Here is a 25,682-nt window from a genome sequence, read left to right as displayed (position 1 = left end):
AAGAGCCATGCGGAAGGTTCCAGACAAGGAGCTGACCTGTGTATCTCCCGCCTGCTTCATCAGGTGGCAGACAGAGACAAGAAGGGTTACCCCAGTCCCTCTGAGAACCCCAGGCTCAACTCCAAGTTGGCCTGACCCCAGCTCCTCTGCCCCACTGGACATGCATCCCCTAATAGGGCACTCCCAGACCTTGACTCAGGGTGGGTGGGTTTGTCCTTTAGAACCCTGAAGAGGGCAATTCTGAGAAGTATAAGGGAAGAAGAAAGGGGGACATGGGATAACAGGGATATGAGGAAGAAAATGCAAGATGAGAGAGGACAAGGCTGTGAGGTCCGCAGGGAATGTGACCAGGACAGGGCAGCTGGCTGGATGAGGGGGCAGGCAGGAAGCCCTGTGGGGAGGGGGGGGGTCTCTCTTCCTCCCTCCTAAGGCCATCTCCCAGAGCAAACACCCACCTTGGCCATTTTGCTCTTGTTGTCGGCAGTCAGAAACGACATGTTATTAATCTCATTCTGGACCACGAAGTTCTGCTCCTCACGCTTAAAGTTCTGATGGCAGAGGCAGTACTGGGGGTCAGTCAGACTGGGTGGGGGGAGGGCATCACGGGGCAGCAGTTTCTTGGATATGAAGAGGAGGGCAGAGTGGGCAGGGACTCACATGGGACTTGCACCAGTAGATGAAGATCTCTCCCACCATTCTGAACAGCTCTTCAGCGTTGAGATTGGGCTCCGTTAGCCAGTGCGCCCTGGGCATCAGAGAAGGAGCTGGTGAGGGGTGGGAGTGGGACCCCCAGGAGAGGGGGCCACACAAGAGATCTAGCAGGGAGGGGTCAGGGGTGGTGTTTTCTAAGGAATCTAGCCATCCAGAGGACTTAAATTTTTTAAATGACCATTCCTTTACAATTTTTCCTTTCTCTAACTTTTATAGAAGTACAACGTACATATAAATTGTCAACTTGATGAATTACCAGAAAGTGAACATACTTGTGTAACCACCACCCAAGTCAAGAAATAGAACATTTCCAGTCCCCAGAACTGCCCTTGTGTCCCTTCCAGCCACGCCTACTTCCTTCCTCTTGAAAAATGACCCTTATCTTAACTTACAGACCATGAGTTATTTTTGTCTGTCCTTGAATGTTACATTAGTAGATGGTATGATATATGTACTCTGTTTTTTATTTTCTTGGATTCTTTCATTCAACCTGATGTTTATGAGATTTATCCATGTTGTGTGTTGTGACTTTGTTCATTTTCATTGTCATGTATGAAGTACATGACACTGTGTGAATGTACCACAATACACCAGTTCAAACTCTTTGACCCAGCACTCCGGCTCCTGGGAATCTATCCTATAGCAACACCCGCTGGTGAGCACAAAGATGGATGTGCAAGGATGTCCCCAGTGTGCATTCCACCACTTCCCTTTTCTGTTCCCATGACAGACAGAGCTTTCTCACAAAGCCCTGTGCAGCCTTCAGATCTTTCTCAATCAGGATGAAACTGTTCTTGAAATTCATTTGCTATCCCTGGATTAAACTGCACCTTGGAGTTAATAATTCTTTAAACAGTTTCTGATTTTAGGGAGATGTTAGCCATTTGTTGATATCTGCACTTGCCCTTTTATTAAAGATGTATGTTTCTGAGGAAAATGAGGCTGGACTATCTTTCTTTCTTCTCCCAATGAAAGAGGAAGTCCTGATGATTGGGTTTCACTGAGCAAATATTCGACATCCCATCTACCCAAGCCTGGAGGCCCAGTAATGGAGGGAAAAGCAGGGCTCCTTATGGCTGACATCGCAACTGCACAGGGGCTCAGATCCAAGAGGTGCAAAGGGGCAGAAAAGCAAATCCAGTGGGTTGGATTTTGTTGGCCTAGCAGCAATGGGATTGGAGGCAGAAGGTTGTGTGAACATTGCAAGAAGTTCATAGCAAGTCAGAAGGCAAGGGGTCAGAAGGGCTTCAGGGAAGCCAGTGGTCAGGCTGGAGTGTGTGGGGGGATGGCTGGGGATATGCTGACCTGTTGTTGTCCACATAGCGGATGAGCAGTGGATAGAGGGCATACAGGTCCCGGCAGAGCACAGAGAACTCATCTCGCACCAGGAGCTCACCCTCCTCAGCTTCCGCCTTGGCCTCCAGGCGCAGCTGCTCTTCCTCAGCCACCACCTTTCCAGCCCGCTTGCGCAGCCGCGCAATGGTCGGGATGAAGTGTGAATGCAGGAGCTCTGGCCTGGCCCGGCTCACAATGGGCTGGGCAAAAACTGCAGGAGCAAAAGGAGGACACTCCCTGCTGGACAGCCTCTAATTCCAGCATTTGACCTATGACCTCTGATCCCTGATCTCTGTTCCCATCCCATGACTCCTGACCTGTACCTCTGACCCAGCAGCTTTCATTAACCCCAGCCTGACCCTGGCCTCTGACTCCAGTATCTATCTCTAATCCCACTGTTGACCTTGGTCCCGGACCTCTGACACAGCCCCTGAACCATGATCCCAACCATAACCCCTAACTTGAACTTGTGAACCCAGCCTAATCATGGCCCTGACCTCTGACCCCAACTAAATCCTTACTGATATCTTACCCTGTGACATTAGTCTTTACCCCCAGTGTTTAACCTGACCTGGTCCCTACCCAGACCCTTCTTCACTACATGATTTCTGACCTCTGGCTTCTTACCCCAGCCTCTGGCCTCTGACCCTGGCTTCCAGTCCCAGCTCCAGTTTGAATCAATTCCTGACACAGAACTTCTAGACCAGGAATCCCAACCCTTTAAAAACACTAATTTCTTGACCTCTGACCTACAACCCTGTCCTCATCAGGGACCTCATCCCTGACCATTTGCATAAGAAACTCAGGCTTCTGACCCAGCTCCTAAACCTTGACCTAACCCAACTCCAAGGCTCCAGGAATTCAGAATCCAGTCTAGAGGACTTCTCGGACCCATCTATCCAGCCCAGACCCTCTGAGCCTGAGATTCTGACCCCTTGTGATGACCCTTGACCTTTGATCCTGAGAAAACCTAGACTCTGACTCCTCACAACTCCCAGGAGATCATGGACCTCAGGATCTCCCTTTCAGACCATTAGATCAAAGGGCCCCAACCCCAGGGCCCAAGCCCAAGCCCTCAGAAGCTGCATCCCAGACCCACCAGCAAGCCGCTTCATCCATGAGGCTTCATCAATGCCCAGGTTGTTGACGATGATTCGCAAGATGTTGCCCAACAGGGAGTTGAGGTGGTTGGAAGTGACAGCTGTGCAGGGTGGGGGGGCCCCAGCGGGCAGAGCAGGTGGGGGCATCTCAGGCCCGCGCTCCCACCAGCGGGGCAGGTAGCTGCACAGCATGGGCAGCGTGATCTCAATGACGTGTGGCATCTCTGTGTATCGGGCCCCTGACTCAGCCAGGCCCCCGATGTCTGCCATGAGCCTCTCCAGCACCGGGATGTCAGGGCACATCTCCTCCACGCTGTTGGGGAGCCCCAAGACTGGGGTGCAGGGAGGGGTCAAGGCATGCCAAACCATCACCCTCAGACTTCAGTGCCCATACCCAGGATCCCCACAAACCCTGGGATTCCCCATTCTGGAGCACCCCCAAGCTGGGGAATCCACAGCCCCTCAGAGCCCAGATTGGGCTACACTGCCCCCAAAGTGGGCTCTGCCCAGGGTGGAAAGGGACCCTGAGGTCTGCCCTACCCCCACACTACTTACTGGCCCGCTCCCGGGGAGACTTGGTGGTGTACACTGAGCAGGCATTATACTCATTCAGTTGAGGCTCCAGGAATGCCACAGGCATGGCTGCTGCCAGGCGGGCCAGGCACTCCCCGAGGGCTGGCCGCAGCCTGGAAGATGGAACTCCTTAGCTCCCATGTCATCCTCTGCCCGGACTTGGGTCCCACCCCAGTCTCCATAGAAGTAGCTCTCCCCAGAACCCTTTGGAGCAGATCTGCTGTTCACCAGTGGGCACAAGTGTAGCCTTTCCCCCAGGCTTCCTGAGTCCCCTCGTGCTCCACCTATGATCCTGGCTCAGGAGAGACCACACAGGCACCGCCAGGGCCATCCCCAGTGCCCCGTGCTTGCTATGGCTCCTGAGTGCTGCCCTCATTTCTGCAGGCCCCTTGCTAGGGCAAGCTTGTTCCACATCAGAGAATAACCTGGCATCCTGGCCAGCAAGTGCCCCATGCCCGCCTGCCCTACCCACCACCTCCCTCGTGGGTGGCCTCTACTTCCTTTGCTGGCCTTCCCCTGAATTCCGTCAAGTAGCCCACTTTGGGGAACTGAAGCTGCCACAATGTACCTGTATGCTGTTGAAGACTTAGAATATCTCCTCTGCTTTTCACCCCCCCCACCTTCTCTAGCATCCTCCCCTCTCTGAGCCCCCACAGTGCCCATTCCAGCCCCAAACTATGGCTCCTCCTCCTTACTTTTCCACATAAGAGTTTCTGGTTGTTCCCAGGGAGTAGATACTGCACAGAGTTCGGTAGCATGACACCTGGACATCATCCACTGAGAGAAAGAGAACAAGGGTCGAGGATGTGCCCACCATGCCAATCCCCCCAAGTCCACTCCTTTGTATCCAAATGATGGGTAGGAGCTGCCTGCCATTGACTATTTTTGTGATTTGAGCAAATACCACTCTCTTGGCCTGTTTTCCTATCTGTAAATGGGCATAATTACAGTATCTTCCTTATGGGGGTTGTGAGGGTCAAACGTTGTTAGTACTTGGAAAGCAATGAAAACAAGGCACACAGCAGGCACTCAGAAAAGGTTCGTTGTTGTTCTGTTTGAGGATAGTGATAGATACTCTCTCCAGAAAAATGTGAAGAAACATACAATCCTGACTACAATTTTAGGTCATCCACGCGTCCTCCTCAGGTCAGGTGAAGGACCTCATCAGCTTCACAAATGTCACGAGGTACAAAGAGGGCGGGGTACTGTTCTAAGTTGAAGAGACTACAAAACCATGAGAGAAATTTCACTGGATCCTGAATTTTGTGAAAAAAATCAAAGGCATGTTGATGGTCCTAGGGATACTTGAACATACTCAGTTGGGGGCGATACCGACACTGTGATCATGTTAGAGAAGGCTCTTATTCGGGAGATGCAAGCTGAGTATCTAGGGATGAGCTGCTACTCTGTGCGTGATCACATTCAAGAGTTCAAAAAGCCTGCAGATCTTGTCACCATAGAGCGAGAGGCAAAGCAAATGGGGCAAGTTCTTAACAATTCTCTTCCCTTGACTTTTCTGCATATTATTAATATTTCCAAATAAAATGTTGGAGTGGGGGGGAAAACCTCATCCAACTGCTACTTTTCTTACTTTTATCACTAGGTTCTAATTTCAAATAAACAGTGAGCTGGGACATGGCTCTCCTACCTGTCAGTCCCTTCAGCCCACCAGCCCCACAGTCCATTCTGGATGCTTCCCCTGGGCATCCCCCAAGTGGGCTGCTCACAACTACCGAGTCCTAAACTGACCTTGGCATCTTCCCAGCCTGTCTCACGGGGCCCCACTGTGCCAAGGTCCTCAAGTCAGGGCCTTGGACCTCACACGGAACACCTTCCCTCCGCGGCCCATCTCCTCGGCCTCCTGAACGTCTCTCCCACCAACCCTTCCCCAGTTCCCCATGGTTCGGGCCACATCTCATAAGGCACTTTTGAGTATGTGAACATACAGTGTTGCAACACCCCACTGGGTGCCTATGTCTCTGTAACAACGGCATGTTACACCACAGCATGTGTGTACTCCGTCACAAGATCCCCAGTGAGGTGCCATTTGGTGGAACAAACACAGCAGACTCTGATAATTGTCTTTCAGCACCTGTTCTTACCTTCTTTCTGTATTTCTCTTCTTCCTAATAATAGACCTCCAATATTTAGCTGGACACTTGACCTCCCCAAATAAGGGAGGCTACTTTCCCAGACTTCTTTGCAGCAACATGGGCAACATGCTAAGCTCTGGCCAATGGGACAGATGTGAGCAGGAGTGATGTGGACCACTTCTAGACTGTTCCTTTAAGAGAATTGAGGTGCCCTCCTCTTTGCTTTTCCTCCTCTCCTAGTGGCTAGAATGAGGACGTGATGGTGTGTTATCTTGAACCACAGGGATAAAGACAATATTTCAGAGATAGCAGAGCAACAAAATGGAGGGAACCTGGGATCCTGACATTATGATCCACTTGCAAGTAGACTGTTCCTTGAGACAGAAATATACTGCTGTCGTGCTTCAGCTATGGTGATTTAGGCTCTTTGGACAGAGCTGCTGAATGCATAGCCTAATTAACTCATTCTATTACCTACTAATTTACTGAATGCACACTTTGCTTATGGCAATAAATCCACTCAGTAAAAAGGATTCTATCAGGCACAGAAGGATGGGTGGTGTTGGCTGAATTGACCCCCAACCCCCGAACCCTGCCCTTAGGGTCAGGAGCCCTTACAGATGACATCATCTCCGAACTGGTGCTGGGCGATGTGCTGGAAGAGGGTGGTGAGGACGGGCAGCAGGGCCACGGTTGTGTAGGTGAGGTTCTGGCCCACACCCTTCACCTGCGTGCGCGCCTGTGACACCTTGCCTAGACGCAGGTTCTCCACCATCTTCTCGATGTCCTCTGAGGCACTCTCAAAGAAGGAGCGGAGGCCAGCCTTCACGATCTCAGGGCCTGACTTCATCACTGTCCTAGGAGGGAAGGGGAAGGCACCCCAGCTCTAGAATCCAAAAGTTTAGATTTTGGAGAATCTAGGAGTGGGCACTATGACTTGTAACCCTACCTGGCATCCAAGGAGCGTGCCAGGATGTGAAGACAGTTGACCACAGCTGGGGCATCCGTCCCTGAGGGAGGAAGACGAGCCTGGATGAAGGAAAGACTACAAGACAGTACCTTCCTCTATATCCACCTGACAGGATCTCTCCCCACTCCCACCCAGCCTCCCATATGCCCCGTTCTTCTCCATCAAGGCCCTGACCCCTCAGACCTTCACTGTCTGGTTATGAGTCTGTCTACCCCCCGGGGGGACTGGGAGCTCCATAAGGGTGGGGCCTAGGACTGTCCCAGTCACTGCCCTGTCCTCAGGCCTACCCAGTCCACATCGGGTCCAGGGGAAGAACACAGTAAAGGTTATGCAAGTTAAGGCATGAACCTGGGCCATAGTTCTTCAGGGTGGGGTTGGTGATGAGGGGAAGAGAGAGAAGATTAAGAAAAGGGCTCAGGAGCAGAGTTACTTACCAAAGAGAGAGACTCGGTGACGGACAAGAGCAGCAAGCTTGCAGAAGAGGCTGATGATAGAGAAAGAAAGAGAAGGACAGGGAGGGGACACAGGACGCGAGGACTCCAAGGGGACAAGGGCAGTGGTGACACAATTAGAGGTGGAAACAGGGAGAGAGGGACAGAAGACAGAGCCAGGAGGAGGTAGGATGATGGGGAAGAAAAAGAAGGAGACAAGAGGGGTGGGGAGGGGCAGAAAGATGAGTAAGCCTGAAAGTCATAGGCAATAGCTGCCACATTGGTGGTTGGGGAGGCTGGTCTGCCTTTCTGATGGGGCAAACTATTCATCCCAGTTTCCTAAAAGTCCCAGACACACCAGGACAGTTGGTCACCCTAGCCCTTTAATTGCTCCTGCAGGCAGAATTGGTCAGTGCCCAGCACCCAGGACAGAGGTGGGAGTATAAGGTCCAGGATTACAATGCTGTGAGGTCAGGAGACTGGGTCCGAGGTCACAGGACAGCCTACCTGGTAATCATTTCCTTCTCTTTATTGGAGGCGTGGCCACCACTGCCCAGCACTTTGGCTGGTGTTGACAGGAAGTACAGGCAGTGGTTGGTGAAGTACTGGTTGATCAAAGGGAGCAGGATCTGGGGTGAGGGGGAAGAGATGAGTGTGACTGAGTAAAGGGTGGGAAGAGCCCACCCAGTCCCCAGCTACTGAGCCCACCTCTCACCTTGGCAAAGAATTTAATCTCCTGTTCATGGGGGGACTTTTCCACTCGCCCACTGCTGACCACAGCCTCTGAAGGGGTCGGGGGGGTGGCAAATACGGGTCATGGTGAGTTCAAGGCTAGGGAACTCAAGGTATTCTGATGGGGCAGAGTTAGGATATGATGGGAGATAATTTGTGTTTTAAACTTTTTAAAATATTTTTAAAAGATTTTATTTATTTATTTTTTAGAGAGTAGAGAAGGGAGGGAGAAAGGGAGAGAAACACTGGTGTGTGAGAGAAACATCGATTGTTTCTTGCACGCCCCCAAATGGGGACCTGTCCCACAACCTAGCATGTACCCTGATGGGAAACCAAACGGTGACCTTTTGGTTCACAGGCCAGTGCTCAATCTACTGAGCCACACCAGCCAGGGCAGGAGATAAATTCTTGACAGGAAGTCACTTTGTTGGCTTTGAGATAAACCTCTCTCTCCAACCTAACTTCTGTCTTAACTCCTTGATCAAAGACTTCCTGAGGCTGAGAGTGGGGAAGAGGACAAACTGGGATGGGGTAAGGCCACGGACCATCCCCTTCCTCGCCTATCACAAGCCCTTTTCTACCTGAACGTCAATACCTGGCACAGTAAATTTGGAACAAATGATTGATGAACCAAATGAAACAAGAAGTCAACATTGTTCATTTTAAAATGGAAATTAATTTCAAACATAATAATAATGGTGATAGTAATAATTAATACTATTAAAACAATAGTGCTGACTCCAACTATTGTACACTTGCTACGTCTTGGCACTATGAGAAACATCCTTGCACCATCTCCTCCCACCTCGGAGGCCTGTACACGGTAAGTTCTCACTTAGCGTCTCTGTAGGTTCTTGGAAACTGCAACTTGAAGCGAAACAATGTACAAGTATAAGGAAACCAGTTTGACTACAGGCTCGTTGATGTAAACAAGAGTTAAGTTCCTATGGCATATTTCTCAACAAAAACCATCACCAAACTTCTATTAAAGACCCCAAACAATTCTAATATTAGACTTTGAAATAAATGTGAGTTCTAAATGCATTTACGAGACCAGTCCATGAGCTGCCCCTGTCACCTCTCCGACCCTGTTTCCTCTCACTCTCCCCCTTGGTCACTGCTGCAGCCACACAGCCTAATATTCCCAGCAAGAACCTCTCAGAGCCCTTACACTGCTGTTCCTCTACCTGGAACACTCTCCCCAGCGTCCACACGGCTCCCTCCCAGGCTCCTTCAAGGTCTTCCCAGAACACTCCCCATCCCACACTCCTTAGCTGGCTCTAGTGTATTCTTTTTCTCATAACACTAACCACTTTCTAACGTGCGGAGTGATTTAGTTATTTCTGACATTAATTGCCTGAATCCAGGACAGGGATCTTTGTCTGTCTTGTTCACTGCCTATTCTCAATGCCTAGAACACTGTCTGGTCCAGTAATTAGATGAGGGATGAGGGAGACATGCATGACAGGGTAGGCATCAGGGAGGGACTTCTCCATACCCAGGTGGGCGATAAACTCCTGGGAAATGTCCATCCAGCGCAGCAACTGCTGAAGGAAGCCAAAGGCGAACCGTTTCTCAATGGAAGATGTATCCAGCTCCATGTCCTTAAGGCCTCTGCGTGGAGGGGTAGAGGAAAGCGTTAGCCCAGATGCAAAATGCCCCAATTCCCATCCTCTAGATCGGACTCTGCTACCAAAGGCCCTGCCTCAGCCTCACCGCAGGTCCGGGAGTTCCCTGCTCCTTCCCAGATGGCCCGCCCCTTTTTCCCAGGCCCCACACTCTTAACCTTTTCCCCACTTTGGCTCCACCCCCACTCTCCAGTCCCCGCCCTCCTTCCTCCTTTTAGGCTTCTCCCTGCCTCCCCTACCCTGACTTCAGTTCTTCCAGCTGCTGTCCTGTGCGTTCTGCCCCATTCCCAGCTGCTACCTGGTCTGGCTCACAGCCCACCTACCTGGTGACTGCATAGCCGTTCATCTGCAGGAACTTCAGCAGCTCCTGGGCCTTCTCTCGATCTCGTGCCTTCTCCTTGGCCGTGAGCGTGTCGTAGGGGACCAGCAAGGGATGGGTCCCACCACCTGGGGCGGCAAAAGACCAGATATCAGGGGGCTTGAAGGGACCCTGGCTACTTTCACTGAAATGGTTCCTGCGGTTGAAGGCTTGTATAATTATAGTAATACAGACAGAGGGAAGAATAAGCAAAACATTGCTTTCCGATGCTCATCACAGCCTCACCACAACCCTGCGGTACTAAATGCTATTACCCCCACCGTACAAATGCAAAAACAAAGGTTCAAGGGGGTAAAAACAATTGTTGAAGGTGAAAGCCACACAACTCTAACATAGGCCCTTTTGATTCCAGAGCCTATGACTAGGAGGCCGCGGAGAAGGGTGGCCTGTGTGGGGGTCTGATGGGCATCCTCACCCTTAGCCTCCAGCTCCTGCTTCTTCTTCCGCCCCCAGGTGTTGTGGTAATTCTCCGCCAGTTGTTCTGCCATGGCCTGGGAGTGCATGCAGAGAGTTGAGGCTGAGATTCAGAGGATGTCCTCCCCAACCCCAACAGAAACCTCCATGCTCCCAAATGAAGAATCTGGGGTCTCACCTGCAGTTCCCGGGACAGGGTAACTCCACTGAGATCGGGCGGTTGGGGGTTGTAGCCTTCTCTGGGATCATAGGTCTGGGAGGACAAGAGATGGTGGGTTTGATGGGTGAGCAGGAACCCAGGCCCCAAGCTAATCTAACCCCCTCACTTGGCCCTGGACCCCTGCTCTGCACCTTCTCCTTAGCGCCCTGTCTCAGCCGTCCCCTCCTCTCTCCTCTGCCCTTTGCAGTTCTTCAGACTTACGCTTTCTCCTTTCCCGGATCTTTGGGCCTTCTCTTGCACCCCTCTTCTGGCCTTCCTCCTTCACCTGACCCCACCTCCTGCCTGGCCCCACCCTCTCCTCTTCCTGCCCATTATTCTAGCCACTTATCAGCCCCTCATGACCCGGCCTCCCACCCCGGTCTCGCCTCCACCTGGGCACTTTGGGAGATCTTCCGCGTTTTTTTCTTCTCAGTCTTCTCCTCCTCACCCTCCCTGGCCTTCTCTATGGTCCATTCCCAGGCAATCATGGCCTTTAAGGACTCCTTGATGGGCCAGCGGTAAATCTCTTTGTCCTGGGGTTGACAGGAGAGAGGAGAGTTGGAATGGGGTGAGAAGCAGGTGGAGGTAGGAGAAGACCCTGGCTCAGCCTCCCTGGCTTCCAGTGTCCTAAAAAGGGGAAATCTCCCAGCACGTGGCAAGGAAGTGGCCCAGTCGAATTTGAACCCAGGTCTCTTCCCTGCCCTTTAACAGAGCCTCCCCAACAAACTCTCATTGTCTGATCTTACACACAAGAGTCAGAGAAGTTAAGTATGGCCAAGGAATCAAACCCAGACTGACCCTTCAGGACGAACCCTAGGAGTCCTGTGTCTAGGGGATGCAACCAAGTTCAAGGAAAGGCACAGTCCGTGGAGGGGGATCTAGCTAGATCCAAGCCCATGAAGCAGACTCACTCCTCCCTGAACCTCCAAATTTGGAGATTTCCTTTTGGACTCCCAACACTGGGCCCCAAGGCTCGGTCACCTTCTCTGAGAAGGTCTTATAGGGCCTCAGCATGGGATGGGTCTTCAGTTCCTCATCTATGTTCTCCCCATAGGACCAGTTGTTCTGAATCTGGAGATGAAAAGGGAACAGGTGGAGGCAGTGTCACTGCAGAGCTGAGGGTGGGGGCAAGAAGAAGGGTTGACAGCAGCTTGGGGGACACAGAGAGGGAACCCTGGAGGGATGAGGGCTTCAGAGGAGGCTGTGTCTCAGGAAGAGTTAAGGGTCTCTCTGAGGAGAAGCTGGGGTTTTGAGGGAGGCTGGCAGGGGGAGGGGCTCCTGGGGAGGGGTGGGCCCTGATGCCAACCTTGTCGAAGGCCCATTTCTCATGCGTGTACTCTGCGAACTTGTTAATGAAGGAGTCCAGCTTCTCTGGGATGATCACGCTATTGGGGGGGATAGGGTCAGTGGATGCTGGGGACTGGCCCCTCCTTCTATCTCTGATAGTCACCTTCTCCCTTCTCTCCCCTCCAGGTCCCACCCTCTCCTGCCCCTAGGCCTCACTTGAGGGTCTCCACAGGCCGAGGGTCAAAGTTGCCTTCAGCATCCACCGTAGCCTTTTTCTCAGCCTTGGATGAGTACGAGGCATCCACATAGTCAGGGGGCAGGGCCCCCGCGATGGCGCACAGACAAGGCATTGCTATGCGATACAGGTCTGCGTCATACTTCTGGGGATGCATGGGACGGGGTGTCACTGCAGGCCTGGCTGAGCCTGCTGTTCCTGGAGCCCGAGGACCTCAAACTCACCCCACCCATCAGCCACTTTCCTCCCTGAGCCCACAAACATGGGTTGTGGTCCCTCTTCTGAAGCCCAAACCTCAGCCCCATCTGGCCTCAGACTATCCTATGTTACCTTCTCCAAGTGCCCAAATGAGAGGCCCATCCCCTCTTTCATGACACCCAAACTGGAGATCCAACTCACAGGTTCTCTCTGATCCAAACTTGTAGAGCCATCTCCCTCCCTGAGCCCCACATTCGGGGATTTCATTCTGAATTTCATCTTTGGACCTCAACCCCTTCAAACAGGTTCCTTTCAGGGTCCCTGAGTGCCCAGACCTTGTGGGCCAGTGAATCAAAGATGCCCCAGAAGAGTTTCCTTGTGAGGTGTAGCTCTTCCTCTGAGGTGACGCCAAAGTTGGCCCAGCCTGTGGGCAGGCAGTAGTACTTCCAGCAGCGCTCATAGTGGTTGGTGAGGAGCTGGTGAGAGCAAGAGGAGGACACACAAATGAGGGGGGTGGAAGTGGTTGGCAGGCAAAGGAAAATCCCGGGAGGCCCGGGGCTCCCAGCCCTGGGCTGGTATGAAGGAGTGTGGATTATGCAAATGTATGCTAATTAGGGAATAATATGCTTATTGATGAGTGGTACTGGACAGTTTATTATGCAAATTTATATTTCTAATTTAGAGTCACGGTGGGCCTTAAACCAGAGCTAGATTTGTCTGGTGTTACTTTACACAAATAAGCATGCTAATATTAACCCACAAATAGGTTGTGAGTAAATGGACATATGGATGCAGTGCTTTGCTCTTATGTAAATTATCATGATGAATAGAAACATAAGTAGCACCTCATACAAATATATGGCAATTAGGAAGAGAGCCTCCACATTTAACATGCAAATTTGAAACAGGAGCTGATTTAGATGTATTATGCAAAATAAAGATATCTGAGTTGGAGGTACCTCTTTATGGAAATGAGCATGCAATAAAAAAATAATAGAGACAGTGTGCAAATATTGAGAATAGCTGTGGTACTGTTTATTCAAATAAGTGTAATCATTTAAATAGTAGAAGGCTGGTCTGGGCATGAGAAAAGCATGCTAATTAGGAAAAGTGGTGTGCCCATGCAAATATAGTTAATTTATGTGTGGGCTGGCTCACTGTTAGGCAAATGAAATGCTAATTAGAGAGTGTTAGAGGCACCGATGATGCAAAGTGAATATCCTGGGAATCCCAGTATGCAAATGAGAACACTAAAGAATGGCCTCACATTTGCAGTTTAACTGTCCTGGGGGATACCGATACAAATGAGCCCCAGGGCGGAGTAAGTGGATGGGCGGGGCACGGAAATGAGCGCGCTAAAAAGAGCCTGCTCTCACCTTGAGCGGCATCTTGGCGAACTCATTAAGAATGGGAACGTCGAACACCAGACGCCGCAGCAGGTGCTGTAGCATGGACGGGCGGATGTACCTGCAAGGACAGCGGTGGGCTCTCTCCTAGAGGCCGGCCTCCACCCTGGGGCCCAGCCTCCGATCCCGCCCCCGATCCCGCCGCACCTGCAGAGAGACATGAGGCAGTCCTCGATGACATCACGCTGTGCCTTCGTGAGCGAGCGCCCGCGGGACAGGCGGTACACCGTGTGAAGCATGGAGTCCACCATTATGGCGCGGTGCTCAGTTCCCGCAAAGAGTGGCGCACACTTGGTGATGAGCGGCAGCACTGCCAGGCACAGGTATCGGTTCAGCGCCAGCGCCATCTCCGTGGTGCTGAAAGTGGCCTGGGGCGCAGAGTGGGGACATCAGGTCCTCTGCTGGTTCCTGGGCTTGACCTGGCGCTTGGGCTGGACAACTCTGAGCAAACGACCCAGGCTTCTGATCTTTCCCCCAAACCTGCTCCCCTAGTCTCTACTCCCTTATTCCCGGCTATGCAAACTTTCAATCACGCAAACATGGAGAACCCAATCAATGATCCTTCATAACCCAGATTAGACTGTTCTGCAGTTTCTGCCTTCTGCATGTTTGTTCTCTCTAACCCCACTTTTCCTGTGATATTTTCATGCAACCCCAGCCATATACTATTTTGCCCAAAGATACTTAAATAGGTATCTCCATTCAGACAAGTATTTATATTTAATATTCCATGCTGCCATTATTACACCTCACAAAATTAGTGTCTTAATATTCACGCTTTCTCCAATTGTCTCAAGAGTTGCTTTGTGTTTAGCTGAGATTATTTGGATCAGGGCCGCAGGAAGGTTAACATACTACGTATGTTTAGCTGAGGGGTCTCCTAGGTCTTTTCATTTGTAACTGTCCCTTTTCCTCCCCACTTTTAATGTTATTTATTTGCTGACGAAACTAGGTCATTGGTCCAGTGGAATTTCCTACATTTTGGCTTTGGATGGGTTGCTTCCTGGTGGTGTCAGTGAACTTGTTCCTCTGCCCCATATTTCTGATAAGCTGATGGTTATAGATTCAAATGTGTTCCTTTTTCTCAGTTAATGGCCAACAGTTACTTCTCTCATCTTATGAAGATCCTTCTTTTGACCAAGGTCACTCCTCCAGCACATCGCCATTCCTGTGCCTCCTTTGTCACCAACTTGTGTAAAGACTGTTAACACTCACTGTCCCCCACCCAAACCTCACCTCCCAGGCTCCTTAAACTCTCTCCAGTAAGGCTTTGGGCCCATCACCTTACTGAACCTGCTTGTCAAGGTCACCCGTGGCCTCCATCCAGCCAAACCAGTAGTCAGTTCTCAGTCCTCATCTTACTTGGCCTTGTCACCTTCTGTAATTAGTGTTGGTGTTGTGCACAGGTCTTTGTGTCTCCATGGTGCTGAGCCATCACTGAGAATGAGTATTTCTTATAATCTCCACCTGAGGGGTTGGAGATTTCCACCTCCCCTTTCCCAGAACTCAGAGTTTTTCTTAGTTTTTGTTTTCTCTCTTGGTGGTGGGGGAGGGAGGATCAGGATACATACACAATTTCAGAACACCTATTCCCTCTCTGGAGGCTGGGAGGGTGGCCAGGCTGCTCACCGTGTCCAACGAGGCGGCTGCCCTCATGTCGGGCAAGAATCCCACGTCCAGCACATGCAGCAAGAAGTCCTGGTTCTCGATGCCATACACACGGTCCAGGAAGAGCACCATGGACGCTTTGTGGTCTGGCACAAAGGATGCCGACATCTTTGGCTGCACCAAAGCCCCATCTGCAGGCCAGGACACAGGGAGTCAGGGATGCCCTACAGACCCACCGTCTCCATCATCACTCCCTTGCTGAGTCCCGCCACCTCAAACCTTTGCCCAGGGTGGGGATCTGCAGGGGAAGGCTGATGATGCCCACGAGGTCATCCAGGGGCACGAGGGAGCGCAGGATGGCACGGATCCGCAGGGCCTCGCCCTTGCCTGCTTGGATTAGCTGCATGGGGGAGATGGGAATGTCACTGGGAAACCCACGCACCATTGTATCCCTTCCTGACCCACTGGCCGGTAGAGCAGAACTCCGTCTCGTGGGGTTAACTCTAGGATACACATGGCCCCAACACTTGCCTGTGCATCTCCACTGCAGCCTTGACTACCCCTACTCTCACTGCCTGGTTCCCACCCCCACCCCCCAATGGACAGGGAGCTCTGGGAGAGTGGGACCTGGGGCTGTTTTGATCACTGGTGTGTCCCCAGCATTGCCTAACCCAGAATCAATGTTCTCGAATGCCTGAATGAAGAGGTTTAGAGTTGGCCATGCACACCTCCACCCTCATTTTTCGTTTCTCACATGCATCTCTGGCGCACAGCGTCCAAGCAGATCAATCAAGGCAGCATAGAAGGACATGATGGCATGTCCCAGGTGTACCCGGTTTTCCTCTGGGGGCTCCTCCCCAAAGCTGCAGGGAAAGATGGGTGGTGTAAGGGGGCAGCAAGGGACACAGGAGGGCAGGTTGTTCTGCTGAAGAGCGGGTGGGAGACTCACTGTTCACGCCGCCGGTCTCTGCGGACACCTGGGCCATCCCTCGCAGGGTCCTCAGAGATACGGATGGCCTCTTCGATGGCAGCCAGCAATCCTGAGCCTCCCTCGCCCCTCAGGGCCGGCCCAAAGCACTCCGGCTTTCGGATGAGCAGCCGAACCACCACGTTGGCATTCTCCTCTACGCTCTCACCTGGTGGCTCCAGTGGGGTCAGGAGGCCTCATGAGCCCAGGGTCCCTCCCCAGGCAGCCTTGGACCCAGTACCTCAAGGGTTCATGCCCAGACCCTGCCTCTTGCTCAGGCCAGGCCCATGGTTCAAGATGTGGGCCACCCGAGGGAGGCTTTGGCCAGTGACCCCGGCCTCCCACCCCACCACTGCCACCATCTGCCTCACCGTTGACGAAGACAGCAAAGCGCAGGAAGTCCAGGTAGCGCTCACCGCCACAGGGGTTCCAGCCGATGTCTGGGTACCCTTTGGCTAGAAGCATGGGGCAACTCTGGAGGCCACAGCCAGCTAGGTAGGACACCACCTGGGGGCAGAGGAGAGCTCAGCCAGAGGCCATACCCACACTACCTCCCTCCCCAAGGCTCAGGGCCCTGCCCATCCATGGCACTGCACATGCTAATTATCTCTGGAACCCTCAGCAAAAGATGACTCATTGTCCACCCTCATCTCCCACCTGCCATGGGTGCAGTCTTCGCCTGGGACTCCCTACTCTCCCCAGTCTGTCCCCCACACACCATCAGAAAGAACCTGCAAACACCTGAGTCTGGTCACATCCCTCCCCTGCTCAGAATGCTCCTCTCAGGGTAAAAGCCAGAACCCTCACTGTCTCCCACATGACCCTTCACACAACCTGCCTGCTTTACCTCCTGCCCTCACCTCCCACCACTCACCCCTCGCTCCCTCTGCTCCAACGGTCTCTTGCTGTTCTTCAAACTCATAAGGGCCACTCCTGCCTCATGACCTTTGCACTGGCTGTTCCCCTACCTTGAATGCCTTCCCCCTGATTTCTACATGGCCCCTCACCTCCTTCAGAGCTTTACCTGCATGTCACTTTCTCAGGGAGGCTGTATCTGACCAGTCTTGTCTAAACTTGGACAACCTTCTGACACTTGGTATTTCTCTCCTGCTCACTTTTTTCCTCTCTAACACTCGTCACTAGCTAATAAACCATATATTCTACTTATTTGTCTTGTTTATTATCCATTCTCCCAAATAGGACATCCAACCAGAAAGGAGTTTTGACTGCCACCATCACTGCCATGCCCCTAACGCCTGGACAGGTCCTGACACATAGTTGGCGCTCAATAAATATTTGCTAAGTAAATAACAGTATAATAGTGGGTAAAGGTTAGTACTTACTGTTTTGTAAATGCCTTCACAGATTAACATATTTAATCCTCTGAACAACTCTATAACGTTGTTTTAATTATTATATTCATTCTGCAGATGAGGAGTCAGTGGCCTGGAGAATTAAAGTCATTTCTCCAAGGCCAGAGCAAGGAAGTGGGGAGAGTTAAATCTAAGTTTCTGAACTCTGGAGCCCATACCCTTCAGCACTACAAACACAAGTAGGGGCACAGAGGGCCAAGAAATGTGCCAAGGCCACACAGCTGGGGAGGGGAGAGCGTGGATTTGCCCTCAGACCATTAATGAGTGACTGGATCCTGTTCTTTCCCTGAAAATTACTCCCCTTCTGATTCAGTCCTGGACCATCCAGAACAGCCCCTCAGAATGGGTCCTGAATCAGCAGGTGCCTGCAGATTCCAGGCCTCCCTCTCCTCCCGCCCATCCACACCTTCTCCAGGTCCTGCTCCTGCAATGCCAAGGCCAGCTCATTGTTGTCGATGACAGAGGCAGCTGCCACATCCAAGGGTGTGGAGCCCTGCATGCCTGTGGGGTGAAAGGTGGTGAGAATGCTCTTTGGAGGTACATAGCTACCTGTCTTTCTCCTGCTTGTCCTACTTCCTCTGGGAAGCCCTCCCTGACCACGCTTTTCCAGTATGGGTCAGGTGCCTCTTCTGGCCTGTTCTTCCCCATCCCAGGCCTGATCACTCTGGGTTGGTGCTGTCTGGGATGGGTCTGTCTTCCATGACACACTATGAGCCCTACGAGGGCCAGCTCAGGGCTGTCTGGGTTTCTCCAGCACTACCCATTACAGGGACAGGTCAAGGGCAGGTTGAGGGTGAGTATTTGCTGAATGAATGAGTGAGCCAGCCAGTAGAGAGTGAGGTGGGTCTGGATGGACTGCCAGGAGTGGGCTCTGAGGGGCAGCACCAGGCTCCTGGATTCTTACCCAGGCCAATTCCGCTGTTCTCTAGCAGGTAGCTCAGATGGTCAAACATGGAGCGCTGGTTCTGACGGCTAATGCGGCAGAAGTAGCAGAGGAAGCGGCAGCAACTTGTCACCATCTTAGGGAAGCGGATCTCCTGAGGTGAGCAGGGTGGGTCAGTGGTCAGTGCATGCCCTCTGTAGCCCCTGCCTCTGAGCTCCCAGGCCCATGCAGGACCCTTACCTTGGATTCACCACCCCCGAGAACGTTCACCATGACCTCCATGACTGTCTCATGCATGCCCAGTGCCCGCATCAGGTTCGGGTGCTGGTAGAAAACTTTGTTGTTCATGATGTTTCTGTGGACAAGTGGAATGGTTTGGTGGGGTCCAAGTCCAGAGAGAGCCCCTAGACCCTAGACCCTTGAGGGGGCTGTCACCAGGTAGACTCCCCTAGGGAGGAGACCTTTATCATGTTGCCCATTGTATCCCCAACTGCCTAGACAGGGCTTGGCATACACTAGGTGTTCAATAAATGTTTGCTGAATGAGAAAATGAGGCACCTGACTCTAAGTGAGTGCTCAATACTATTATTATTATTGCCATAGCTACAACCAAGAGCTCACTAAAGCTGCACAGGAACTCTGTGAGGTAGGCGTGAGATGAGGAAATTGAAGCTCAAACAGGGTGAACTTTGTCCCAAGAGTCACAGGTCAGTAGGAGCTGTTACCCTGGGGGTGGGTGGAGAGGTCAGGGTAGAGGACATTATTCAGGGGAATGAGTTAGCTGCCAGAAGAAATATATCACCCCAAGGAAGAAACACAGGTGGAGGAAGGAGATATTACTGTACCCAGAGGATGTGACCCAGGGGACAAGCTGGAGCCAGGAAGACTCCCCTCCTTTCCACTGGGATATGCAAAGTCAAGGAGGGGACAGTGCCTCACCCAATGCTCTGGATCATGAGGTTCTCCTCCTGGGGACCCATCTGCACAATGAGCAGCGAGCGGATCTGCCCGAGGCACTCAAGCAGGCTCATGGTGTCCTCCATGGAAGATGGCGAGATGGTGTATGCCCGGGGCAGGGCACGTAGTAGCTCCCCGAGCCCATCGTACTGCCGGTGCAAGAGGCTGAACATGGCCCGTACCAGCTCGGGGCTCTGCACAAAGTCCTCTTGGGCCCACTGCACCACTGTGTGGGACACCAGCTCCTGCAGCGACTCTGGGAAAGGGACCCGAGGGTCAGCACACTCTGCCTGGCCAGAGCTTTGAGCCCAAACAATGCAGAAGTGGTCCCTCTTTCCAGTGGCTTCTCAGTTACTAACCACCCACTCCACCTGCCGCAGTGCTTGGATTCGGCAGATTTTTTCTATTGCCCCAAGAACCTCTGTGTTCTCTTCACACTAGTAACCCTTCCACAAGGGCCCTACAAATTTCAAGAGGAAAAAAATGGAATCGCTAGAGAACACCAGAGCGCTATCATAAGCAGTTCAGTATGCACCTCTGAAAACACAAGCCTCAGTTCCATGTGCCCTGTAAAAATACTGCCAACTTTTCATCACAAGAGTCAACAAACACAAAGAAAAATTGTGAACAGTTTGTGTCATTTGAAAATGATGTCAGAACAAGTCTTTTATTTTCTCTGGCCATCTCCCTGGGCCTTTCCTCTCCTACATCCACTATCCCTTAGAGACATCCTCTGTGTCTCTCTTTCTCTCCCAACCCTTTTCCTTCCCAGGATTTCTGGGAGAGAAGACAGATGTCTCCTGTGTCTCAGGGTTAAAAGAAACCATCAGGCACTGGCATTAAATGATAATGTCAATTTAAGATTGACATTGTGATGTGTTAATCTTACCTTCCTTCCACACTCTGGCCCCATCGCTTCTAACTTCATCTCCTGCCCCTCTCCCCCTGCTCACTTTGCTCCAGCCACATTAGCATCTAAACACACCAAGCATGTCCCTGCCTCAGGGCCTTTGCATTGGCTGTTCCCTCTGTACCGGTTATCCTTCTCTAGACCTTTGCACACCTCTCTCCCTGATTCTGCCCCCCATCTTTGTCTCTCCCTCAACCTCATTCTTCTTAGCACCCATACCACCTGACATGATGATATATGTATATGTGCATCTGTCATAATATTCTGAACCCCTTGAGGGTGGGGACTTGACTCTTCCCCCAACTGTATCCCCCAACCCTGCAAACAATGCTTGGCTCAGAGTTAGCCTAGTAAAAATTTCCTGAATGTTGTAGACTAAATCCTCTACCAACATCAAGGACTCTGTCCTTGTGAGATGGGACTAATATGTAGTTTGCATAATGACCCATTGGCCCAACACTTATCATAACTGCTTTTCTAATTTCCCAGCATGGTAATCATGTCACTGAGAAAGAAAAGCAAAGCAGCCCTGGCTGGTGTGGCTCAGTGGATTGAGTGCCAGCCTACGAACCAAAGGGTTGCCAGTTTGATTCCCAGTCAGGGCACATGCCTGGGTTGTGGGCCAGGTATCCAGTAGGGGGCGCACGAGAGGCAGCCACACACTGATGTTTCTCTCCCTCTCTTTCTCTCTCTCTTCCCCTCTTTCTGAAAATAAATGAATAAAATATATATTTTTTAAAAAGCAAAGCAAAACCACAAGGACATGAAAACCATGGTGGTGCAGGAGCTGTCACGTATGGACATGGTCTCTGCTCTGGAGGGCCACATGCCACCCTGGTCCAAAACACATACCGTGCAGCTCCATATTTGGGCCACACCTCCAGTGTGCCTCCTCTCTCTCCTCGCCCTCCTCTCCTTCTCTCTAGTTGAGCTATCTTCATAGCCTGCCTTGGACTCAAAGGCTCCCCAAGCACAGGGATGCCTGCCCCACCTTGGCCCCCTCCCTAATGGCCCTGTTCTTACGGGGTTTACTCTCCTCAGCAGGCAGCTCCTCCTCAGGTTTCTCCTCCTCCTTCTTCACCAGCCGCACTTTCTCCAACAGGCTCATCAGACGGCTGCCCAGGGTGACCTCTTCCTCTGGTTCCTCCTCCTCCCCAACCAGCTGAATTCCTGGAGGTGGTCAAGAAGGAGGGAGTGTCACTCATCTGTTTACTTATTTGTCTGCTTAATCATTCACTTTTTCATCCCTTCATCTGTACATTCACTCATGTGTGCATTCATGGGTTTTTTATTTATTTCTTTAATTGTCCATATGTTTTTTCATTTATTCATTCTTTGAAGTATTTGTCTTTTCTCATTTTTTTATTTTGTAGAATTCTACTTATCTAAATTTTGTATTTATTGATTTCGGAGAGAGAGAGGGAGGGAGATAGAGAAACATCGATTTGTTGATCCACCTATTCATGGACCCATTGGCTGATTCTTGTACATGCCCTGACTGGGAATCAAACCCACAACCTTGGTATATGGGAACAATGCTCTAACCAAATGAGCTATCTGGCCTGGGTGAAATATTTGTCTTTTCAATAAGCTACTGTAAATATGTTCAAAGAACTAAAGAAAACCACATTTGAAGCATTAAATAGAACTATGATGACAATGACTCATCAAATAGCAAATATTAATAATGAGGTGAGTGATATAAAAAATAACCATATAGAAATTCTGTAGTTGAAAAGTACAATAAGAGTTTTAAAAAGTCACTGGAGCCCTGGCTGGTGTCACTCAGTGGATTGAGCGCCGGCCTATGAATGGAAAGGTGGCTGGTTCAATTCCCTGTCAGGGCAAATGCCTGGGTTGTGGACCATGTCTCCAGTTGGGGGCGTGTCAGAGGCAAATAACTGGTGTTTCTCTCCCTCTCTTTCTTCCTCTCTTCCCCTCTCACTGAAAATAAATAAATAAAGTCTTTTAAAAATCACTAGAGAGGTATGACCACATATTTGAGCTGGTAGGAGAATCAGTGAACTTGAATGCAGGACAATAGGGATTATCTAGTCTGAAAAACAGAAAAATAATGAAGAAAAACTAGCAGAGCCTCAGAGACCTGTAGGACACCATCCAATGTACCTATAATAAGAATCCCAGGAGAAAAGGGCGGAAAGAATATTTGGAGAATTATGACCAAAAATCCCAAATTTGATGAAAAACATTAATCTGCATATCCAAGAAATTAAACTTCAAGTAGAACAAATTCAAAGAGCTCTATACCTAGATATGCATCATATTCAAATTGTTTAAAGGCAAAGGCAATGAGAAAATTTTGAAAGCCAGCCAGAGAAAAACAACACATTATAGAGGAATCTCAGTAAGATTGTCAGATGACTTCTCATCAAGAACAATGGCAGTCATCCACCCATCCCTCCAGCCAGCCATTTCTCCACCCTCATCCCTCTGCCTATAGCTATTCATCCATATACACATCCACCCAAATACCCATTTATATCATTCCACTTATCACCTATCTGTTCACAAATACATCTATTCATTCATTTATTCAACCAACCAACTAAACAACAGTTACATAGCACCAATACTACAGATGTTTAAAATCAGGAAATCTTAGGGAAAATTCAGGAAAGGTCTCAAGAGAAAGTTTGGAAGGAGGGTTCTCTGAGCCCTTCCTTACCACAGTGTGCCAGCAGGTCTTGATGAAATTCAAGCAAATCCAAGCGAATCTCTTCAGGGAGAGGACAATCTTCCTCTTCCTCACCATCTTTGAAGTGCACTAGCATGTTGATCTAGGAGAAGGTCAAAGGTTAGAATGAGGTCAGAGACCCCAGAGCAGGAACACTGTGGTAAAGGATCAAAGATCCAATTGTGAGTCCCTGTCTAAGGTCATGAGCCAAAGTGTGAGTTAATGAAGAATATCTGGGAGACTAGAGGTTTAAAAGGGGTCAGGGTCGTTCTGGATGACTCAGAGGTCAAGTTAATTCAGTGATAGGTAGGAGAGTAAGAGATAAGTATCAGTATTTCAATAGCGTCAGAGATCAAGCACATGTTTAGAGGTCAAGTACCATTAGTGATCAGAGTAGGGGAGAGGCTGAGTTTGGGGATTAGACAGTAAGGCCAACCAGGGTCAGGGGTCAGAGGACCTGCTCCTGGGGTGGGGAGCGGAACTCGCGAGTACGTCGGGCAGTCTCAGCTGCAGACATGGTGAAGGCTTTCATGAGGAGGCTGTAGCGGTCCCGCTGGTTGGCCTGCAGCTTGTCCACATAGCGCTCTGCAAAGGCTACCAAGGACTCCACGCGGTGCTGCCGCTCTTGGTCACAGAAATACTCTAGTAGGTGGCACATCTGTGGGAGAACAACCATCCAGTAGGAGGGATGGCGGTAAGACCATCAAGACCTCATTGAGACTTTTCTTGACTTCTCCCCCTTCTCAGTGGCTCTGACTTTGTCCAGCTACCATCATCTCCTGCCTGGATCCTTAGGCCAGACTTCTCCATGGTCTCATTTCTCCAATTCATTTCCCATTTGGAAACCAGAGAGATCCTTCCAAGCCAGCAGCACTCCACTCCTTTATGCACTTCCATAGCTACCCACTGCCTCAGGACAAATCTAGGCTCATGCCTCATCACTGTGTCTCCCACTCCAGATGAATAGAGGTTAGGAAATGAGAAGAACCAGCCCACCTGTAATTTCACAGACTCTGGCAACTTCATCTGGAGAAGCCCCTCCTCCAAGCCTTCTTCTTTTTCCACTTCTGCAGTTTCCTCTTCCTCTTTTTCCTCATCTTCCTTCTCCTGTGCCTCTTCCTCCTCATCTTCCTCCTTCTCTTCCTCATCTTCTTCTTCATCCTCCTCTTTCTCCTCCTCATCTTCCTCTTCTTCCTCAGCGAATACCTCAGGCTCAATCATCTTCAATATCTGTTTCACATCCTCATCTCGAAAGACGCCCATCACCTACAGGACAAATCCTGGGTCTTTCACTGTGGCCTGCAGAGCCTCCATAATCAAGTCCCAACATTACTTCCCAGACCTACTTCTCCTAAACATGGCAGACTCATTCCTGCATTGGCTATATGGTTCCTTCTACAAGCAGGAATGTAATTTCTCTGCCCTGACATTCATCCTCCTTAACAATCCCCCAGATCCACATCCCATGTCCTACCCACATGGTCCAGACCATTATAGCCAAACATGAGCATCTCTCTCTTCATAAGTGTCTAGTCTCCCAAGCTTAAGCACATGTGCCTCTGGAACAGGACACACCCTGTACCTGATGGAGGCCATTATAGCTTCCAGCATATGCCAGTTCTCATTCAACATAATGGAGATGCTAACAGATGGAAGAAGAATGAATAGATAAAAGGGAAGAAGAATTGAGAAAGAGAAACATGGATGAATGGAGGGAGAACTGGGTGGCTGAATTAATAGATGGAATAGTAAGGGCTTCCAGGGGAGAAAAATGGATGCATGGATAAGGAATGGAGAGGCAAAGGTAAAGGTGGAGGAATAGATGGTGAGTGGATGGTGGATGGATGACAGAGGACAAATGATGTATAGATACGTGGGTAGGTGAGTGGATGGTTTGATAGACACATAAGCAAGTAAATGAGTGGAAGGGTAAAGAGATAAATGGGTAGATAGTCATGTGGTGGGGTGGGATGGATGGATAAGTTTGTGTATGAAAAATTGGATGGATTTGTAGGTTGGTATATGGATGAGTCACTAGATGGTTAAGTGAATGAAACAGAGGATGAATAGAAGATGGAGACTGGGTGGATGGGTGAGTGGATGAATGGGTGTAGGTGGTTGGATGGATTTGTAGGTAGGTGGATGGGTGGAAAATACATATGGATAGAGAGATGTATGTATGGATGGACAGGTAGGTAGAAGATGAAGAATGGATGGATCTGTGGGTGGTGACTGGATGTATATATGGATGTATGGGTGCACAGGTGGAAATAGAATGATAATTGGGTGTATGAAAGGAAAGATGGATTAATAAGTAAATGGGTAGGAAGATAGATGAATAGATGGAATGGTGGATGAAATGATGTATGAGTGAGTGGAAGTCTGAATGGAAAACTAGATTGAAAGCTGGACGAATATGTGGTTGGAGAATGGAAGAATAAATAGATGGATGGGTGAATGGAAAGAAGAGATTAATAAATATATGAATTAGATGCATGAATGGAAGGAAAAGTTAATGAAGGACGAGTAAAAGAGGGAGGGATAAATTGAAAGGTGGAGGATGTATACATGGAGAGATGAAAGGGTGGTTGGATTAAT

General features: G+C 50.3%; 1 protein-coding gene across 6 annotated transcripts in view; it reads right to left on the bottom strand.

Moving 5' to 3' along the window:
- RYR1 (ryanodine receptor 1) overlaps positions 1-25,682 on the bottom strand; it is a 113,294-nt gene that overhangs the window by 48,004 nt on the left and 39,608 nt on the right. For 3 of the 6 annotated variants that reach the window (XM_053914587.1, XM_045185417.2, XM_053914589.1), the window contains exons 35-70: positions 24,081-24,350; positions 23,542-23,742; positions 23,076-23,187; positions 21,413-21,559; positions 19,462-19,735; positions 18,763-18,877; positions 18,544-18,676; positions 18,046-18,140; positions 16,638-16,773; positions 16,249-16,435; positions 16,054-16,162; positions 15,579-15,699; positions 15,321-15,490; positions 13,839-14,059; positions 13,662-13,752; positions 12,621-12,761; positions 12,069-12,232; positions 11,872-11,950; positions 11,547-11,636; positions 10,958-11,098; positions 10,545-10,619; positions 10,368-10,443; positions 9,897-10,020; positions 9,444-9,559; positions 7,929-7,996; positions 7,721-7,842; positions 7,217-7,266; positions 6,762-6,822; positions 6,431-6,669; positions 4,415-4,496; positions 3,702-3,832; positions 3,146-3,478; positions 2,017-2,257; positions 658-745; positions 456-548; positions 37-51 (exon numbers count right to left, since the gene is read on the bottom strand). In XM_053914587.1, the coding sequence (XP_053770562.1) occupies positions 37-51; positions 456-548; positions 658-745; positions 2,017-2,257; positions 3,146-3,478; positions 3,702-3,832; positions 4,415-4,496; positions 6,431-6,669; positions 6,762-6,822; positions 7,217-7,266; positions 7,721-7,842; positions 7,929-7,996; positions 9,444-9,559; positions 9,897-10,020; positions 10,368-10,443; positions 10,545-10,619; positions 10,958-11,098; positions 11,547-11,636; positions 11,872-11,950; positions 12,069-12,232; positions 12,621-12,761; positions 13,662-13,752; positions 13,839-14,059; positions 15,321-15,490; positions 15,579-15,699; positions 16,054-16,162; positions 16,249-16,435; positions 16,638-16,773; positions 18,046-18,140; positions 18,544-18,676; positions 18,763-18,877; positions 19,462-19,735; positions 21,413-21,559; positions 23,076-23,187; positions 23,542-23,742; positions 24,081-24,350 (4,911 nt within the window). The remainder of the gene's footprint in view (positions 1-36; positions 52-455; positions 549-657; positions 746-2,016; positions 2,258-3,145; positions 3,479-3,701; positions 3,833-4,414; positions 4,497-6,430; positions 6,670-6,761; positions 6,823-7,216; positions 7,267-7,720; positions 7,843-7,928; positions 7,997-9,443; positions 9,560-9,896; positions 10,021-10,367; positions 10,444-10,544; positions 10,620-10,957; positions 11,099-11,546; positions 11,637-11,871; positions 11,951-12,068; positions 12,233-12,620; positions 12,762-13,661; positions 13,753-13,838; positions 14,060-15,320; positions 15,491-15,578; positions 15,700-16,053; positions 16,163-16,248; positions 16,436-16,637; positions 16,774-18,045; positions 18,141-18,543; positions 18,677-18,762; positions 18,878-19,461; positions 19,736-21,412; positions 21,560-23,075; positions 23,188-23,541; positions 23,743-24,080; positions 24,351-25,682) is intronic. The other 3 variants (XM_053914590.1, XM_053914588.1, XM_053914591.1) reach the window with 1 other exon arrangement.

This window comes from Desmodus rotundus, chromosome 12, assembly GCF_022682495.2.
Source record: "Desmodus rotundus isolate HL8 chromosome 12, HLdesRot8A.1, whole genome shotgun sequence".
Classification (NCBI taxonomy): domain Eukaryota; kingdom Metazoa; phylum Chordata; class Mammalia; order Chiroptera; family Phyllostomidae; genus Desmodus; species Desmodus rotundus.
This window is presented reverse-complemented; position numbering and strand designations above follow the sequence as displayed.